This window comes from Microcaecilia unicolor, chromosome 4, assembly GCF_901765095.1.
Source record: "Microcaecilia unicolor chromosome 4, aMicUni1.1, whole genome shotgun sequence".
Taxonomy (NCBI): Eukaryota; Metazoa; Chordata; class Amphibia; order Gymnophiona; family Siphonopidae; genus Microcaecilia; species Microcaecilia unicolor.
The window spans coordinates 96134276-96152837 of NC_044034.1; the positions used below are offsets into that span (position 1 = coordinate 96134276).

The 18562-nt window shown below is 43.9% G+C and overlaps 1 protein-coding gene across 1 annotated transcript in view; it reads right to left on the bottom strand.

Moving 5' to 3' along the window:
- Positions 1-1180: 1180 nt before the first annotated feature.
- CPB2 (carboxypeptidase B2) overlaps positions 1181-18562 on the bottom strand; it is a 53555-nt gene continuing 36173 nt past the window's right edge. Inside the window, exons 8-11 of the mRNA XM_030200506.1 lie at positions 13051-13141; positions 9414-9616; positions 8179-8263; positions 1181-1431 (exon numbers count right to left, since the gene is read on the bottom strand). Coding sequence (XP_030056366.1) covers positions 1247-1431; positions 8179-8263; positions 9414-9616; positions 13051-13141 — 564 coding nt within the window. The 3' untranslated portion in view covers positions 1181-1246. The remainder of the gene's footprint in view (positions 1432-8178; positions 8264-9413; positions 9617-13050; positions 13142-18562) is intronic.

Below are 18562 nucleotides of genomic sequence, written 5' to 3' on the forward strand. Positions count from 1 at the left end.
TGGCTATGTCGGGCTTTTAGGGCCCTATTTTCTAAGGCCATATTCCTATGGGTGTCTCTAGTGTTAGCACATGCTAAAAACGCTAGCGCGCCTATAGCACGGCTTAGTAAACAGGGCCCTTAGTGTTTTTATGCTTTTAAGCTTGATGTGGTGAATAAATTTTGAATACAGACGTTTCTCAACTGGTCTGCTGTTTTTTTTATTTGTTTGTTTTTGCCATCTTGGATCCTGTGGATCGCCTGCCTGTTTATTTTCTTGGCTCCGCTAGTAGTGCATGAAATTTCTTGTTTCGTACATTAACCCCTGAAACTCTCTGAAGTAACTGAAATGATCTGAGTACAACAAATGTTTATGGGAGAGAAGTGTTTATTATTTTAATCATACAAATTGCATTTAAAATTTCTACTATATCATGAAATGTGGTATCAACCATTACACTTACTGTAAAACATATATTTTGTCAGAGTTGCTTTCTATTGTATATTAATTTTCCTGTCAAAGATACATTTTGTCAGTTCCTTGCAGTTATATAATGCAAATATTTTTAATCATATTTTAACAAAAACTAATAATGTGTAGTTTTAAAAATGGTCATGAGGACCATGTTTGTTTTTTAGCTTTATTTTGTACAAATAAAAGGTGCCCCAACAGCATAAAATGCAGATTTTCTAACTACAAATAATATCAGTTGTATATTATCAACTTGAATTGTTATTTTGCATGTGAAAGAAGATAAAAATGGTAGGTGCCTGACTAGGCAGAAACACATTTAGGACGGTTTCTTTTACTTAGCTGTGGAAATCTTGCAGAGATCATTAAGAGATGTTTTGATGGGCTAGGCTAAGAGAAACACATTCATGTCATGAGAAAGAACATCTTTTAAGATGGGGGAAGAGGCCTCATGCAAACAGAACTCAGAGAAATGGGATTTTTCACAGTTACATCATCGTCTAACATCAGAAGGATAATTGGACAGCTCTTAGGGCCCTGTTTACAAAAGCGTGCTAGTGTTTTTAGCACACACTGAAAATTAGCATGTGCTAACTGTGTAGAAGCCCATAATATTCCTATGGACGTCTACATGGTTAGCACGGGCTAAAAACACTAGCACGCCTTTGTAAACAGGGCCTTTAGACTTCTATCCTTCCTAAGAAAGGTCAGCTGAACATCATACTTAACATTTTATGATCATGTATGTTAACATTATTAAACCCCCATAAAACTTGGTATGGTGGATATCTCCATATTAAATGTTATTAATAACATGGGAAGCAATTATTTTGACACTGGTCAATCCTTCAGCGCAGGTTGGCTTAATCAGATGCGGAGGAAGTAAGAATCCATAAGTGCCTTTGTCCCGAAGTTCTATGGTAAAAGAGTATTTGATGCCCAAGTCATATGCCCAGTCATCTGAACCTCCAGGAGCCAAATCTACAGGAACAAGTGTAAATCAATTAGTACATAAACTGTACCTAATACTACATGGTCATTGGAAATAAAGGAAACCCCTAGATTTTGACATCTAACTTTGTTGTTTAAGGAGCCCTTTCAAAGCGGCGGTAAGGCTATCGCATGTGTACTGAGCGCCAAATTGACACTACTACCCGGTTAGTGCACCCACCTGGCAGTAATTTCTAAGTTGGTGTGTGCTGTTTCCCGCAGTAGAAAATATTTTTCTATTTTCTACCACAGGGGGCGTTCCCGGCAGTAATCGGTAGCACGGTCACATTGGTGTGTGCTGCATAATTACCACACATGTAGCGCATGAGCTTATACTGCTAGATCAATGGGTGTCAGTAAGGGCTGAAGCAGTAAACAGCCATTTAAAAAAAGCCTTTTTCCCAGCCCTGGTAAAAAAATGGCCCAGCGCGCCAAAAACACGCACCCACACTACCACAGGACACTTTTACCACAGCTTAGTAAAAGGACCCCTAATAGCGTAATTTAAGTACATTTGGGTGATTTATACCATAATAAATGTCAAGCAACACAATGCTTAACTGACCGCCATCAGTGTGATGTCATTTTTTATACTAATAGTAAAAATGGTGTTTATTGAAGATAGAGTTGCTGTCAAGTTATTGTGACAAACTAAACATTATAGTGTGAAATGATTTATTGCTGAATTTCTAATAAAGAACTGAATATCAGGGGTTTAAATAATCTTCTGGAAAAGATTCATGAAACTGGTGCAACAGAATGACAGAAGGGTTATGACTGCATGGGAAAAATGTGATCAACACATGATTGGTGCTGCAATAAGACAATCTTCACACTCGTGTGTCTATTCTGGAAGGATACTTTGAACAAATTCTGTGACTGAAATTAACCATATAATTTAGGGGCCCTTTTACTAAGGCATGCCGAAATATTACCTGCGCTGGTGTAGGCGCATGTATTGGACATGCACAGGTTCATTTTTCAGCGCGCCTGCAAAAAAGGCCTTTCTTTTGCTGAAATAGACATGCGGCAAAAAGAAAATCAGCGCGCGTCCATTTTGTGCCTGAGACCTTACTGCCACCCATTGACTAAGCAGTAAGGTCTCATGTGTTAACCGGGCGGTAATTGTCAGCACGCATACACTGCCGATTACCGCCCGCTTAGCGCCACGTGGTAGAAAATAGAAATTATTTTCTGATGCACGTCAAAATTAGACTTACCGCCCAGGGCACGTGGTAGCTTAGCGGTAGTTCTAATTTGACGTGCGTTGTATGTGCGTGGGCATCTACGTGTCTTAGTAAAAGGGCCCCTTACTTTGCAGGAGTAGCTCTATGTTGATTACTAATCAAAAAAACTCACATACGTTTTTGCTAAATATATGCTGGACAACTGTTATGTTTCATTACAATGAGTCTTGTATTTTACAAGGTATGTGACAATAGCATTAGGATATGGTAACGTGTACTAATGCTGCCTTGTTTTCAATATATTTATGCATGTTAACTGAAAATTTGACTTGACTACATGCAGTGGCGTAGCTAGGGTAGTTGACACCCGGGGCCGGTCATTTTTTAACACCCCCCCCCCCCCCCAATCCAGTACTAGGCATACCGAGAATACAAAACACTCAGGACCTATAGCGCAATTCTACCATACCATAAGCAGTCATTTCTACAAGTCACACAAGCATCTTAAACGCTACAGTGAGCACTAGGACATCAATTCACCTATTGTAAAACGAAAACAGATTAGTACAGATCGTCGATCCTGCACAGTCAATGCCAACCGAAAGCCATGTCTTTTTCACAAACACAGATACACCCTAATCCACTATAGAATAAGTAATCATAAACTTTCTATTTAGACAAAAATTAAACTGAACCCCCGATGCCAGACTCTGCATACAATGCAACACCACAGAAACAGAAAATGTCCCCTAGTACTATGCAAAATATAAAATTTGAAAAAACTAACAAATCCGATCACTTTACAAATTAACAAATAGAAATAAAACAAATATAGAAAATAAAATACCATTTTATTGGACTAATACATTTAGCTTTCAGAGGCCAAAACCTCCTTCCTCAGGTCAATACAGTATAGTGCTGTTATAGTATCCTATCCTGACCTGAGGAAGGGGGTTTTGTTCTCTGAAAGTTAAGTCAAAATGTATTCAAAATTAGTCCAATAAAATGATTACCTTATTTATATGTTCTATTTATAAACATTTAACACATAAACACAGATACAATACTATACCCTAAAGCAAAAAAAATAAAAATATATATTTTATTTACAGTTTGTTGTCTCTGGTTTCTGCTTTCCTCATCTTCTTGTCACTGTCTTCCTTCCATCCAGCATCTGTCTTTGCTCTTTCTCTGAAATCCAGTGTCTGCCCTCTCTAATGTCCCTTCCATCCAGTGTCTGCCTTCTCTCTCTGTCCCTTCCATTCACCATCTGCCCTCTTTCTCTCTCCCCCTTCCACCTACCATCTGCCCTTTCTCTCTGCCCCTTCGATCCGTCTGCCTTCCCTCTCCCATCCATCCAGGGTCTGCCCTCCCTCTCCCATCCATCCAGGGTCTGCCCTCCCTCACGCTCCCCCCCTTCCATCCAGGGTCTGTCCCCTCTCTCTGCCCCCTCTTTCCACCTGCACCTAGTTCCAGTTCCAGCCCACATCTCCCACCTGCCACCCTTTTCAGCCCCACTATCCCACCAGTCCCCAACCCTTTTCTCCCATCAGTCCTGGGCTTCAGCCCCCAGCCACTTCTCCCTGTCCCCTTTTCAGCCCCTAGTTTCAACCCCAGCCCTTTTCTCTCACCAGTCCCGAGCTTCAGCCCCAGCCACTTCTCCCTGTCCCCTTTAAAGCCCCCAGTCCCCACAGTATCAGCCCCTGCCCCTTTTCAGCCCCCAGTTCCAGACCCCTTCTCCCATGAGCACTTCCCTCCCCAGTCCCCTTATTCCCTCTGAGCACCCCCACCCAATCCCTATTCTCCCCTCTGAGCACCCCACTCTCCCCAATCCCCTTCTCACCTCTGAGCATCCATCCTCTGAACTCCCCCACCCCTCCCCAATCCCCTTCTCACCTCTGAGTACCCTTCTGAACTCCCCCACCCCCTCTCCAATCCCCATTCTCCCCTCTGAGCACCCCACCCTCTCCAATCCCCATTCTCCCCTCTGAGCTCCCCCCCTGACCTAGTCCCGTCCCCCCTCCATTGAAGCCACAGAGCCCTCTTCTCCTGCCACCGCCTGCCTTTTTCTTTTCTTTTTTTTTAAATCCGTGCAGCCACGCAGGCAGCACTTCGCGTCTGCCCTGTGTGTGCTGTTGTGAAAGAAGTAAATCGCCAGCGCTGGCTTCGGGCCAATGTTGCCAGGTGGAAAATTTTTTTCCCACCCAAACCAGCCTAAATCCAGCCCAAAACCCGCCCAAACTCAAACCCCGCCCCCGACACCCCCACCCCCGCATCATCACCCCGCCCCCGCCGTCATCGGCCTCGCCTCCCCTGTCATCGGCCCCACCCAGAACGTCATGGGCCCCGCCCAGAATGTCACTAACCCCGCCCCCCGCGGCCGAAAAAACTGCCAAAAAAACCGCCCAAAAAACAAAAAAGAAGCCCAAAAAACCGCAACCCGCCGCGGGCAAAAATTTCCCGCGGCGGGTCGCGGAAAACCGCCCAATTGGGCGGTAAAACCGCCCACCTGGCAACACTTCTTCGGGCCTTCCCTCGATGTCCCGCCCTCTTGTGAGGTAACTTCCTATTTCCTCGAGGGCGGGACATCGAGGGAAGCCCCGAAGCCAGCGCTGACGATTTACTTCTTTCACAGCACACGCAGGGCAGACGCAAAGCGCTGCCTGCGTGGCTGCACGGATTAAAAAAAAAAGGCAGGTGGTGGCAGGAGAGAGACGTGACGGAGCACCCCCCACCCGCGGACACCCGGGGCGGACCGCCCCCACCGCCCTGCCCTTGCTACGCCACTGACTACATGCACAGTAATTCATATTATGAGGTAAAACGTATGGGTTCCCTTTTTTCATGTTCACCGTGGCTCCATGCCTTTTTCTCTTTGTTTGATCCCAGAAAGCAGCAGCAGTGGCTGAGGTAGAAGTGGAAGGGAGGTGGGAAAGGTCCAGGTTGGGGCTGGGGAGGCTTAGCCTCTCAAAAGTCTCTTATACTGCGTGCCCATAGTGCCTGCTTTTGGGAATACATTACCTAAAAAATTGAGGGAGGAGGGCTCCTACCAGTGATTCATTTTTTTTTTTTTTTAGAAAGAATCTTTAAACATGGCTATCTCACGAGTAATGTTAAAGTTTCATAGGCTAAACTGTTTTGAAATCTACTTGTTTAATGGAGAGAGTTATTTTGGATATAGGGAATGATTTTAGAAGTTGTCTATTCAATAATTTTTGATACAGTATAATTGATCATCTAATTTTTGTTTATACTTTATACAGACGTTCAAATATTTGAAAGGTATTAATCTGCAAATGAACCTTTTCCGTAGATGCGAAGGCAGTAGAACTAGGGGACATGAAATGAGATTGAAGGGGGGCAGACTCAAGAAAAATGCCAGAAAGTATTTTTTCACGGAGAGAGTGGTGGATACTTGGAATGCCCTCCCGTGGGAGGTGGTGGAGATAAAAACGGTAACGGAATTCAAAAATGTGTGGGATAAACATAAAGGAATCCTGTTCAGAAGGAATGGTTCCTCAGAAGCTTAGCGGAGATTGGGTGGCAGCGCCGGTGGTGGGAGGCAGGGCTAGTGCTGGGCAGACTTCTACGGTCTGTGCCCTGAAAATGGCAGATACAAATCAAGGTGAGGTATACACATAAAGTAGCACATATGAGTTTATCTTGTTGGGCAGACTGGATGGACCGTACAGGTCTTTCTCTGCCGTCATCTACTATGTTAATCTCCCTTGAACTCTTTTGTAGGTTAAAGGGGAAAAATGCTAATTAAAGTTTAATCAAATTATACTATATTAATTTATAAAGATGATGAAATGACTCTCTTCTGAAGTAAGGCCATACAGGTAAGGCCTATTCATCTGGGAGAGGAGACACCCGAGAAGAGACATGATAAAGGTTTACCTCATGAGAAACTTACCCCTCGTTTACAAAGCTGCGCTAGTGGTTACAGGTGCGCTAATGCTGACACAGCCCATTCAGTTTGAATGGGTTGTATTGGCACTGCCATGCAGCTTTGTAACCAGGGGGCCAAAGTTTTATCTTGGGGAATAAAAGGGAGAAGTCTGTTTCACCTATGCTGTCACTGCCATGAGTGGCGCTCAGCAAAATGTTTTTTTGGAAGTCTGAAATTTGAACTTATGCCACTGTTCTTTACCCTTTCAGAGAGGAATAGGTGACATTCTATGAAACTAATGATTCTCCCACTGGAGAACCCCAACCATGAATGAAAACAGTAAGGGCACCCTAAATATAGGGCAGTATGCAGTGGGGCCCTTGTTCTAGAAGGATGCCCAAAGGAGGTGCAAGATTAGGGCTTTCAGTTTGGAGGGTCAGGAGGGGGACAGAAGAAGTAGTTAAACAGAGGTGTATTCTCAGTCCTACTCACAGCTCTTTCTGTCACTTGAGCTGTTATCTTACACATTATTTCTTAATGTTTACTCTTTTCAGTGGCGTAGCCAAGGGTGGGCCCGGGTGGGCCCTGGCCAAACCCACTTTGTGTTCAGGCCCACCCATTAGCAGCACACCTATAATGTGGCTGGCAGGGATCCTCAAGTCCCACCAGCCAAAAAGTCCCAACAACTGTCCTTCCTGCATACCTTGTAAATAGCAGATCTTTGCCTGCAGCAAGCAGAGACTGATACATACTGCTCGCACCGGCCCCGCAGCCTTCCCTCTGACATATTCTTGCCTATGCGGAAACAGGAAGTTGCATCAGTGGGAAGGCTGTGGGGCCAACATGAGCAGCGTGTATTAGTTGATGCTTGCTGCTGGTGAAAATCTGCTATTTAAAAGGTATGCAGGGGAGGGGGGATGTCTGAGAGACCCTATGGCATGTAGGCGAGAGAGGGAGAGACCAAATCACTTGTGGGACAGGGAGGTTCTGCCCATCCATCGTGGGCCCAGGCCCACCCAAAATTGGGTGTCTGGCTACGCCCCTGGTGAAGATAAATTTAGTCTATAATCCAGATAAAGTTACTCTTCTCTCACCATCCTCTCTAATAATATGTTCTTTTTCTGCAGAAGCTATGAGCGGCACACATTTCCACATTTCTTAGGCACCATCTATAGACACTGGTGACCCAGGGAAAGAAAGGGAATGGGACTTAATATACAGCCTTTCTGTGGTTTTTCCAACTACATTCAAAGCGGTTTACATATTATATACAGGTACTTATTTGTACCTGGGACAATGGAGGGTTAAGTGACTTGCCCAGGGTCACAAGGAGCTGCAGTGGAAATTGAACCCAGTTCCCCAGGATCAAAGTCTGCTACACTAACCACTAGGCTACTCACAGCAGTTTTCACAACAGCACTATTTCAGCTTTTTATTAAACATCTTCTTCACATACTAACCTTTAATGTGTATGTCTGAACAAGATAAGAAAGTCTTTCTTTGAGTCTATGCTTTATATAGTAGCTGTAGAATGAAACTTTGACAATAGATTGCTATATATGGAGTTTGATATTTGTTTCTTTATATGATTGCAGAATTCTGTAGCATGCACTTCATCTGAACATTGAAATTTGCTTCCAATATGGCATTTCTACTTACAAATTGTTTCTGCTCCAGAACCATATACATATCTATTGTGTGAGGTGGACCTAATGGCATCAGCTACTTTAGTTGCCACCTGTAGCTGAAAAATAAAAAAAAAACAACAATAATTATTTCAATATCAATTGCTTCCCTCTGTTAACATTAATTTAAACACATCTTTGCCAGTTGAAAATTTCCATTTATTCATTTGCAAGCTGGCATCCAGAAAAGACATCATAAGCAAAGTCGCACTGCCTTATACATTGACGTCCATGGCTTCCATGATACCGGAAGTCCGGTATCATGGAAACCATGGATGTCAATGTATAAGGCAGTGCGACTTGCCGACAGTTACTTGGCCCCCTGAGGAAGCTAATTGTAGTAGTGAAACGGTGAGCCCCATTGGGCATAATAGCAAAAGCTAAGTAACATTATTGATCAAGCAATTGCCTAATACTACGTTTGAATTTATTATTTTTCAATGGGATAAATATAACCCTCTTACTCACATGCAAGTGGAGTTTTTAGACCAGTGATAAGAACGGAGTTGTTTTCAATGCTGGCACTGAGTGCTATTATGACACTGCTGCCATGCTTTGACTACTGAGGTCGTTTTTCTCCACTTTAAATAAGAAAAAAGTGAAACTTATTGCATTGATTTTGCACATTTTTGAAAAAGACTGGGATAGTTAAATACCTTTTAGCTTGCTATTAGTTAATAAAACAGGTCTAGACCAAAATGTCCAACTTATTGCGCTGGATGTTTTTGTTTTGTTTCCTTATGACAGAAAAACATCCAAGTGTTAGGAATGCTCAAATCCCGCCCTTAACACACCCCTGAAATGCCCCTTTGTGATCTGAACGCACTTCTGACGGACTTCATAGAAAAATGTCTAAAAATTGGTTTCGGAAATACCAATTTGGAAGTTTTGTGAGAAAAAGTCCAAATACCGATTTATACCACTTTTTGGACATTTTTCTCTTTTGAAAATGAGCCCTATAGGCACCTATATGTCTTTATAAAACAGCATCTAAGAAGATACCCTGTTATACAATCAACATCCACATGCTAAGATCTCAAGAATGAAATCTATAAATTGGAATGCATGAGATTGTTTTTGTGCCAGTTTTTTTTTAGATTTTGTGGAATTTTCTCTGCTAAAAATGATTAATTTGTATTCTTTCTTAGAGTTATGACTGTCCTCCCAAGCTGAATGGCAAGAATACATATTACAACTGTTAACACTTACCAGCTCCTTATGGTCTTTGCTTTTCTCCGTAGTGTATGAGTATGGAAACAGCACCATCTGAGAATATGAATGCATAGTTATGTACCCTTTAATACGATCTTTATTTTGTCTGATAAAATTAGCCACAGCCTTCACTTCTGGTTCAGACTCTGGGAAAGGTCCACAATATGTGTCACGACAAGCATAGCTGGATGCTCCTGGGCCTATAACAAGACATAACAGGCAGCTGTATTATTACCACCCATAGCTAATTCAGAGGTACGAGAACATAAAATATACTGTTGGAGATGGTCAACAGATCTTTTTGTAGATGTTCTTAGTTTTTTATATGGTTACTAGAAAACGGTAGAAGAGGTTGAATGATGCAACTTTTCTATACCCTGTACCCAATGTCAGCTGCTCTGATAGCAATAATGGGAGGAAGCAGCAACATACAAAAGTGGAAGAGCCCTCCATTTTGTTTTCGAGGAATGGGTAAAATCCAAGATGCCACTGGATGACTTCTTATCCCACTCACTCACACAGATACTTCACTGTACATATCAAACGATTATTAGAAACACAAAGAATTTTGACACAATCAGTAGATTCTTCAGCAATGAGAGCAACGTGAAGAGGTCAGCTAAGGCATTGGCACCGCAGGTCAAGTAAAAGGGAAGCAAAACTGAGGTGATGCAGAATAATCTGGAAACTTGCTTCCATATAAAATACCTACACTTGAGGTTGGTGAGGTATTTGATGACGTAAACTTCAAAACAAATGATCACCAAGGCATTTACTCCAAATCCCAGGATTTGCCTCATGTGACAGGTATGTCATTGTGAGGATACTAGGCTTCTGCAATACAGTTCTTTCTTCGTATTGTATATTATTGAGCTGATTGAGTGCTCTGTTCATTCTTGCTGTTTGTCCTACTCCTTACTAAGGGCCCCTTTTACAAAGCGGCAGTACCTGTACCACTGCTTTGCTGCGTGCAAATCCGGCACTACTGCTGGGATACTGCAGGCACCTGGAGGTAGTGCCTGCCTCCAACACACGCCATTTCTGGTGCTGAAAAAGTACTTTTATTATTTTAGCACCAGGGGCTTACCCAGCGTAATCGGGCAGCCCTGTGCACTGCCTGTACTGGGACCTGTGCTGTTTAGTGTATTCATCTGAAGATGCATGCTTTTGACATTTCTCAGATCGACTATTGCAATTCCAATTATGTTGACTACGAACTTTACAGAATAGCTGTGCTTGTTTTGTTTGTAGGGCTAGAAAATCTGACTCCTTTTCATACATCTTCATTGGTTACCAGTAGAGTACCATTCTTATTTTAAAGTCCTTTGTCTAGCTCACAAGTCTTTCCATTTAGGAACCCCTTTGTATCTCTCCTCAGTTGTCATCCCCTATACTCCTTCTCTTCTTTCTTTGGATTCTGTTTGGTCTTGCCCCCTCCCAAACGTGCACGCTATGAGACCACTTGCAATTCAGCTTTCTTTTTTGTTCTGGAACGATCTCCCTCCTGAGATTCGTTCTGAGACTTCTTTTATTAGGTTTAAGACATTATTAAAGACCTATTTTTCTAATGTGCATTTGGTCTTTCTCCAAAGGTCTGTCACCATTGAGATGAATGAGTTTCCTGTTACGTGTTAATGTTGTTACCTTTTATCTATACTTGCTTTTGATTTTAATATGGCATTCCTTTTCTTTTGTTTTTATCTGTTATTTTAATTGATTGTTATTTTAATTGATTGTAAACCACTGTGATCCTCCCCCCACCCCACCCCATAAACAGGAGATTTATCAGAGTCCTTCCTGGTTCTTCTCTGCACACATGGACTGCCTGCTCCTTTCAGCAGTCCCCTTGAGAGGTCTTGCCCCTCCCCCCAGTCTTTTCTCCTCCATAAAGAAACATATGTCTTTAAAGTTTCCTAACCAAGTTTCTGGCATAAATCAACCACTTAAAAATGAAATGAGTTTAGGGAGACCATCCTTTCTTTTCCCTTTTCTTCTCTCTCTCCACCCTCTCACCAGTCACACTTTAATACACACTGGTTCCTCCCTAAAAGGGAAACAAAGATAAACGGGCTGATTAAACTTACCTCTAACTCTGGGTTAGGCCTCAGGTAAACCTATTTCAGGTTCCCTTTCTAATGCAGTCCCTGAGACAGGTTCTCCCTGTTCTGGCCTTTCAGCTGGCTGCCTATCCATCCTCCGCTGCCTCCTTCCACTTATGACTGTTAATGGCTAAAATGTGCCCCCCCCCCCCCCCCCGGGACAGATGCAGCCTAAAGAAAAAATTTTAAGTGTGGCCCAAAAAAGGGGGAGCAGAAATCGGAGGTCATGGGTGTTTCGGGGCACAGTGCAGGTGTGGTTTTGAGTTCCACATGTAATTGGGGCACCCTGTGTAAATTTAGGCGCAGTCATGTGCACCACATTTTCACTGGTGCAAATGGCGGTGTATAAATTTACGCACGATCCCAGTGTCTAAGCGCTATTGTATAAATCGTGCCTAACGTTAAGCGTGGCTTATAGAATAGCATTTTTGTGCCGATTTTTTAGGCGCCATATACAGAATTCACCCCTTATTTCTTATTTTTGCAGGTCCCAACCAATTTTTCCATTAGCATGCGAGACCTGCAAAAGTTTTAACACAAAAGCACTTACTGTATCCTATTTAGGAGGTGCTTCGTGCTCCCGCATTAAGTCTGCTGTATTCAGCTAACAAGCGCTAATCAGAACATGGTAGAAGAAAAATGCTTCCACATACATTTTCTGCCCATGACATGCCCCCAGCAAAAAAATCTATATAAATAATTCTCACCTCAAACATTCTGAAGCTCACTCTGTGGCAGGGAAACACTGGAGCCCTGCACTTAGGCTGTCACCACTCACCACTCACTGTCACTCAGGCACCATTCACTCTCACTGATAAACCCGCCCTCAGCCACGCCCCTTCCGCACATAATTCGCTACCTCAACGTTCTAATGAAACTGCAACTTCCGGTTTGTGAGGCGGCATAGATCGGAATTTATCCCCATTACTGTTTGCCCCGCCCTCATGTCACACGTGATGACGTCGAGGGCGGAGCAATGACACTTGACCAATCGCATCGCTGTGCCCTCAACGTCATCACGTTTGATGCGAGGGCGGGGCATACATCGATCTACTATGTGACGACGAATGGAGGGAGTGTGAGGCAGGCAGGCTGTAGGTCACATGCAGCGAGGGAGCCAGCCAGCCACTCTGTACGTTGCGGGGTGGGGCGAGGCGCGGTGAGGCGACCACGTCCACTCTCAAGCACGGAGGGTAAGTCCACCAACAAGGGGAGGGGGATGGTAACCAAAGCGCTTTGCTAGCGCCTGTTTCATTGGCCTCAGAAATGGGCCTTTCTTAGTATGTTAATAAAATACCTAACGTGCAAGTTAGTACACACTGACAGGCAAACTACTGCAAAACGCTTCAAGACGTTTTGCAGTAAGCCTTTTTTCCTGCGTTAAGGGCGTGTTAGCACTTAATGCATTTTAATAAAAGGGCCCTTTATGTGTCAATATGAACTTGAAAAGTATATCAGTAGAATTATATATAGTTCACCGATAAAACCATTATAGCTCTTGTGTACATTTTAGAGAAGTAAAGCAGAACCCATACCACACCATCCGGCATCAAAATTCCTGTTTAGATCTGTTCCGATGCAGATATTGTCAGTATGTTGAGAACGGTTCTTTCTCCACATGCGATTCTGAATGAGTAAAAGAAAATTTGTGTTTCTAAAATAATCGCATTACAATTCCAAAATAATACAGTAGGTGGCCCCCTTCCCACAGTAAAATAGGGTATTCATGTGATGTTTAATCACAGAAAGATTTATAGTTGGATTCACTACCTCAGGGGATGATACAGACAACTACCACAGGCAGCAGGGCATGGTTAACAAAACATTAGTGGGGGAACAAAGCAGAAACAAATTTGACACAGGAGTTAGCTCATGTACTAAACATCAGTGCACAGCATATGGTAAGTAGGCTATCTATCAGCTGTTCTGCCACAATGCAGAGATGTTTTTAAGGGACCACAAGGAGAGCAAAACATGAGAAAAATACTGCCAGGTCTGAGGCAACACAGAAGGGTTAGTTCTTCCTCTGCATAAAGCTAATAAGGACATTCCCTCTCCCCTGCCCATGTCCTCCTCCACCAAGATGACTCCTGATCTACTAATCACCCACGTCCTGCCCTTGACCCAGACTTTTGCACAGGCCCCTGTAATCCCTGGTAGTCTAGTAGCCTTCTCCTTCCCCTGACCTGACCCTCCCACCCCGGTCACCAAAATAGGGGGTCTTTTACGGAAGATTAGCTTGAGTTATCTGCAGCAGGGCCCATAGGAATAAAATGGGACCTGCTGCAGATAACGTGTGCTAACGTTTAGTAAAACACCCTGTTAAAATTAAAATCCCTGTTAATCTAGTGGCCCCCTCCCTATCCCCACCCTGATGCCCCCACCACTGACTTAAAAAAAATCCATGGTGTCTAGTGACAACACTGACCCCTCCTCAGGGTCCCCAAATCTCCTCCCTCTGCAAACCTTCAACAGGCATGAGTGATGATTCAGCCTCCAAGTGTCATCATGAAAATGGCAGCACCTGACCCCAAGTAGTGAATCTTGAGATGCACCAAGCATAGTCAGTCTGCCAAATAAGGGAATGTTTGGATCCCTTATTTAGTCATTTCCATCCAAACATTCCCTTATTTGGCAGTCTGACCACATCTGGTACATCCTGCTAGACTACCACGGATCATAGGGGCTGGTGCAGAAATCTGGGTCAGGGTGCAGATCTGGCAGCCTGTTGTTTTATTTTTTTTTTATATATCATCCTTCCTGCCAGTATATGAGCCAATCACTGTTCCCACACTAAGAGGAAGGGAGACTTTTGGCAATGAGCCTAGACTATAGCTGCATTTTTAACACAGCAGTAGTTAGCACATACATTGCTTACTGCATAGCCGTGGGATTTTTTTCTCATTAATTTCATGGTAGAAGACATATGCCGAGCTATGGGCGTGCAGCTCTACTGTGTGGCTTTCTGCATCAACCCCTCCGTTACACAGCATTACATGTTTTCGTAGTGCTGCAACAGGAGCACTATCCAGCTTATTTTCGAAAGAGAAAGACGCCCATATTTCGACCCAAATCGGCAGATGGGCGCCTGTTTCCTGTGGGCGCCCAAATTGGTATAATCGAAACCCGATTTTTGGCGTCCTCAACTGCAGTCCGTCACAGAGATGAACAAAGATCACGGGGGCATGTCGGAGGCGGGACTGGGGCATGGTTATCGGCCAAGGAGAGATGGGCGTCTTTAGCTGATAATCAAAACAAGAAGGGCGTTTTTGACGAGAATTTGGTCCGCTTTATTTGGACCCTTTTTTTTCAGGTCCAAGTCCCAAAAAAGTGCCCCAACTGACCAGATGACCACCAGAAGGAATCGGGGATCACTTCCCCTGACTCCCCCAGTGGTCACTAACCCCCTCCCACCAAAAAACCCCACGTTACAAACTTTTTTTCCCAGCCTGTATGCCAGCCTCAAATGCCGTACCCACCTCCATGACAGCAGAATGTGTTCTATCCTCTGACAGCCTTTCCCTGGTTCTGATGTGGCTCTCGGGTGAGTGTGACACCTTTTCTGTTACGGGCACTGCAGAGTCACATCAGCAATCATTGTGGTGGGTGTAGGGTATTGGGCTCCATGATTCCACTAGCTTGTGTTAAATGCTCACGATGTTGGTAGTTGGTAGGCTCTACTCCCATGGTGCTTTTCCCTCTGCTTACTGGGTCAGAGTGTGCCCTGTTTTGTTTCCGGTAGTCCATGGGTAGTGGCCATTTTTGTAAGCCAGTTTTAGATCCCGTTCATGTGTTAGCCACGTTACAGAACTTAGTTCTTACCTTGAATGTTGCTGAAAGCTGGCATGGTACACCATTCTGCCAGCTGGGACCTACTGCTAATCTCAGTACCAGCGAGACTCGTTGCCAGTGGGGCACAACCTCTGATCTGCAGTTAACTGTGAGTAAATGTGCTTATTCAAATAAAGGACGTTTTCAGCGAGAATAGTCTTCAGGTGTGAACTGCTGTGCCAAGGTTATATAGCAGCAACAAGTCCTGTCCCTGGAGCACTTTTAGTGGGTACTGCAGTGCACTTCAGACAGGCAAACCCAGGCCCCCCCCCCCCCCCCACCTGTACCACTTGTGGTGGTAAATGGGAGGCCTCTAAAATCCACTGTACCCACATGTAGTTGCCCCTTCACCCCTAAGAGCTATGGTAGTGTTGTACATTTGTCCATTATCGCTAAAAAAAAAAAAACCACGCCCATCTCAGAAAGGACCAAATCCATGGCATTTGGTCCGTCCAAACCATATTTTCGAAACGAAAGATGGACGCCCATCTTTTTCGATAATACGGTCTGTCCCGCCTCTTCACATACCCGTTTTTGGACATAGACACCCATGGAGATGGGCGTTCGCGTTCAATTATGCCCCTCCATGTGTTCTCAGAAACAGCAGTGCAAAGATAGGAGGCTCCAACTTGGTTCACTAACTTTTAAAGAACTAAGCAGTGTGGGGGTGAGGGGGAATTCTATAACTGGGTGCTACAATATAGGCGCCCAACTTACATAGGCTGTGAGCCAGGGGCAGACTGAAGGTGGTCTGGGACCCTGGGCACTGTGGGCGGTCTGGGCCTCCCGCCCGGCTGCTGACCGACACACCCCCTGCCGCCGCAGCCAACGCCCCCACTACCCCGGTCTGGTGGCCCCTGCAGGAGAGGGAGCATGCTCTTTCCTGCCTGCTGCGCTGGCGCTATTCCCCCACCTGCTGGTGCCACCGTGTTTTCAAAATAGCAGCCGAGACGTCCCGCGGTAGTCTTGCGGTCTCGACAGTCTTGTGAAACTTCCGCAGGGAGTCTCGGCCGCCATTTTTAAAATATGGTGGTGCGGGGCGGAGGGGGGGGGATAGCGAAAGTCCAGTGGGCCGGGCAGGAAAGAGCATGTTCCTCCCTGCAGAGGCCACTAGATCACCAGCGGGCATCTGACCAGAGCCTCTGGGCCCTCGGGCAATGCCCGGTTGCCCTAATGGTCAGTCTGCCCCTGCTGTGAGCCTATTCTATAAGAGCAGTTCTTATAGAATACTAGCGTAGATCGGCATCTACGCACCTGCTTTTAGGTACACTCACTTATACCAGGTGTAAGTGCACGTGCCTAAATGTGGGACTTTGCATTATGGTAAGCTGCGCACATGAATGCTGGACATGGCCATGCTCCTCACTTGCTCCTCCCTCTGTGAACTATTTTCTAGAACTGGAACCGCCGCCGGGCTCTTGGGTGAGCCCAGCGGTAGGGCCGATTCACTGCGTGCAACTCCGGCAATAGCCCTACCACCTTTTAGTAAAAGGGCCCCTTAATGAAGGTGTGTTTAAATGTTAAAATTGAATAGCATTAGTTTCTTTAAGTGATGGTTTATATTGATGAGCTAACATCAGACTTTGTTTCTTTCTTCATTTGAATTTTTTTCTATGCATGAGTGCGTGTGCTGGGGTTTTCACTTGCTGAGGAGACATATTGGATGGTGCAGGTATGGGTGCACTTTTGAAGCTTCTCTCTTTGAAATTGTTTTTCTCCTTATTATAACACTCTTTTTACAAAAAGGTCTTGAAATGTTTTTTTCCTTGGTTTTGAAGTACATTTCACTTTTTGATTAGGGAGAGTTATTCCTACAGAACCCTTTTGCGGAGTGAAACTAGTGGCTTGAGTGAAGAAAAAATATATTGATGATATGAATGATTCAACAAAGTTAAGTATCACGTTTTTATTTTGCTATGACTATGATCTTGAGGTTTTAAGAGGTTTTGAGAGGTTTTAAATTAAACTGTGATGGTTCATTGAAGGAAAAATAACAGCTCCATTTCATGGGGCTACTCTTCATTTTGTGAGTTCAACTTTTTTTTTTTTAATAGGAATACATTTTGGAGTAATTATTAAATAGAAATTTTATATGTTTCCAGCTTCATCCACTCGGATAATTTATGTTCCTTCTTTTCTTCCAGATCATTGTATAAATAATTTCAGTGCTTCTGTTGGACACTGACCCCTTGCTTACAAAGCCATGCTAGTGGTAATGCCGACACAGCCCATTCACTCTGAAGGGGCTATGTCGGCATTGCTGAACCGAGAGCCACTAGTGTGGCTTTGTAAACAAGGGGTTAATTTGCTGTAATTCTCAGGTCTTTGTCCTGGTTTCTAATTGATTGTTGTGAACTGCTTAGAACTTTGTGGTTATAGCAGTATATAAATTTCACTATCATGATCATTATTATTATGGTCAAGGTGTTTAAGATACCTATTATAGATGGCTATGCAGGTTTTACAGAATGGATAAAGTGGTCATCTTTGTTTCTCTTTTTTTTGTTCAGCCATGTGACAAAATGCAGCAGATATCACCAAGCCTGACGCCAGCAGCAGCAGCAGCTACCACAAAAGAAGGCCGGGGCTCAGTTTCTTAATGAAACATTCTGAATATCAGCCCCATACTGTCTATGTTCTATAGGAATGTTTAGTCATTAGGGAATGAAAAGCATTTTTCAAAGGTGAGCATTGTTAAATTGACTTGAGTAGAGGAGTGTGGTAGCCGTGTTAGTCCACTCTTAAGGTTATCAATAGAAATCAAACAAAATAAAACATGGAAAAGAAAATAAGATGATACCTTTTTTATTGGACATAACTTAATACATTTCTTGATTAGCTTTCGAAGGTTGCCCTTCTTCCTCAGATCGGAAATAAGCAAATGTGCTAGCTGACAGTGTATATAAGTGAAAACAAAACTAACAGCTTCATACAAGACACCACAGACTTTCTGAATAAATTGAAAAATATCAAGCAACTACCACCTAACACCCTTCTGGTCACGATGGATGTAGAATCACTATACAGCAACATTCCACATGCGGATGGCATAGCTGCATGTGGAAGATTCCTAAAAAAAATCCACACTGGACCATCAATACTCACCAGAAACTATTACAAAATTAATCAAATTCATTTTAACTCACAACTACTTCCACTTTAACAATGATATCTATCTGCAAATAATGGGCACTGCGATGGGCACCAGGACAGCAC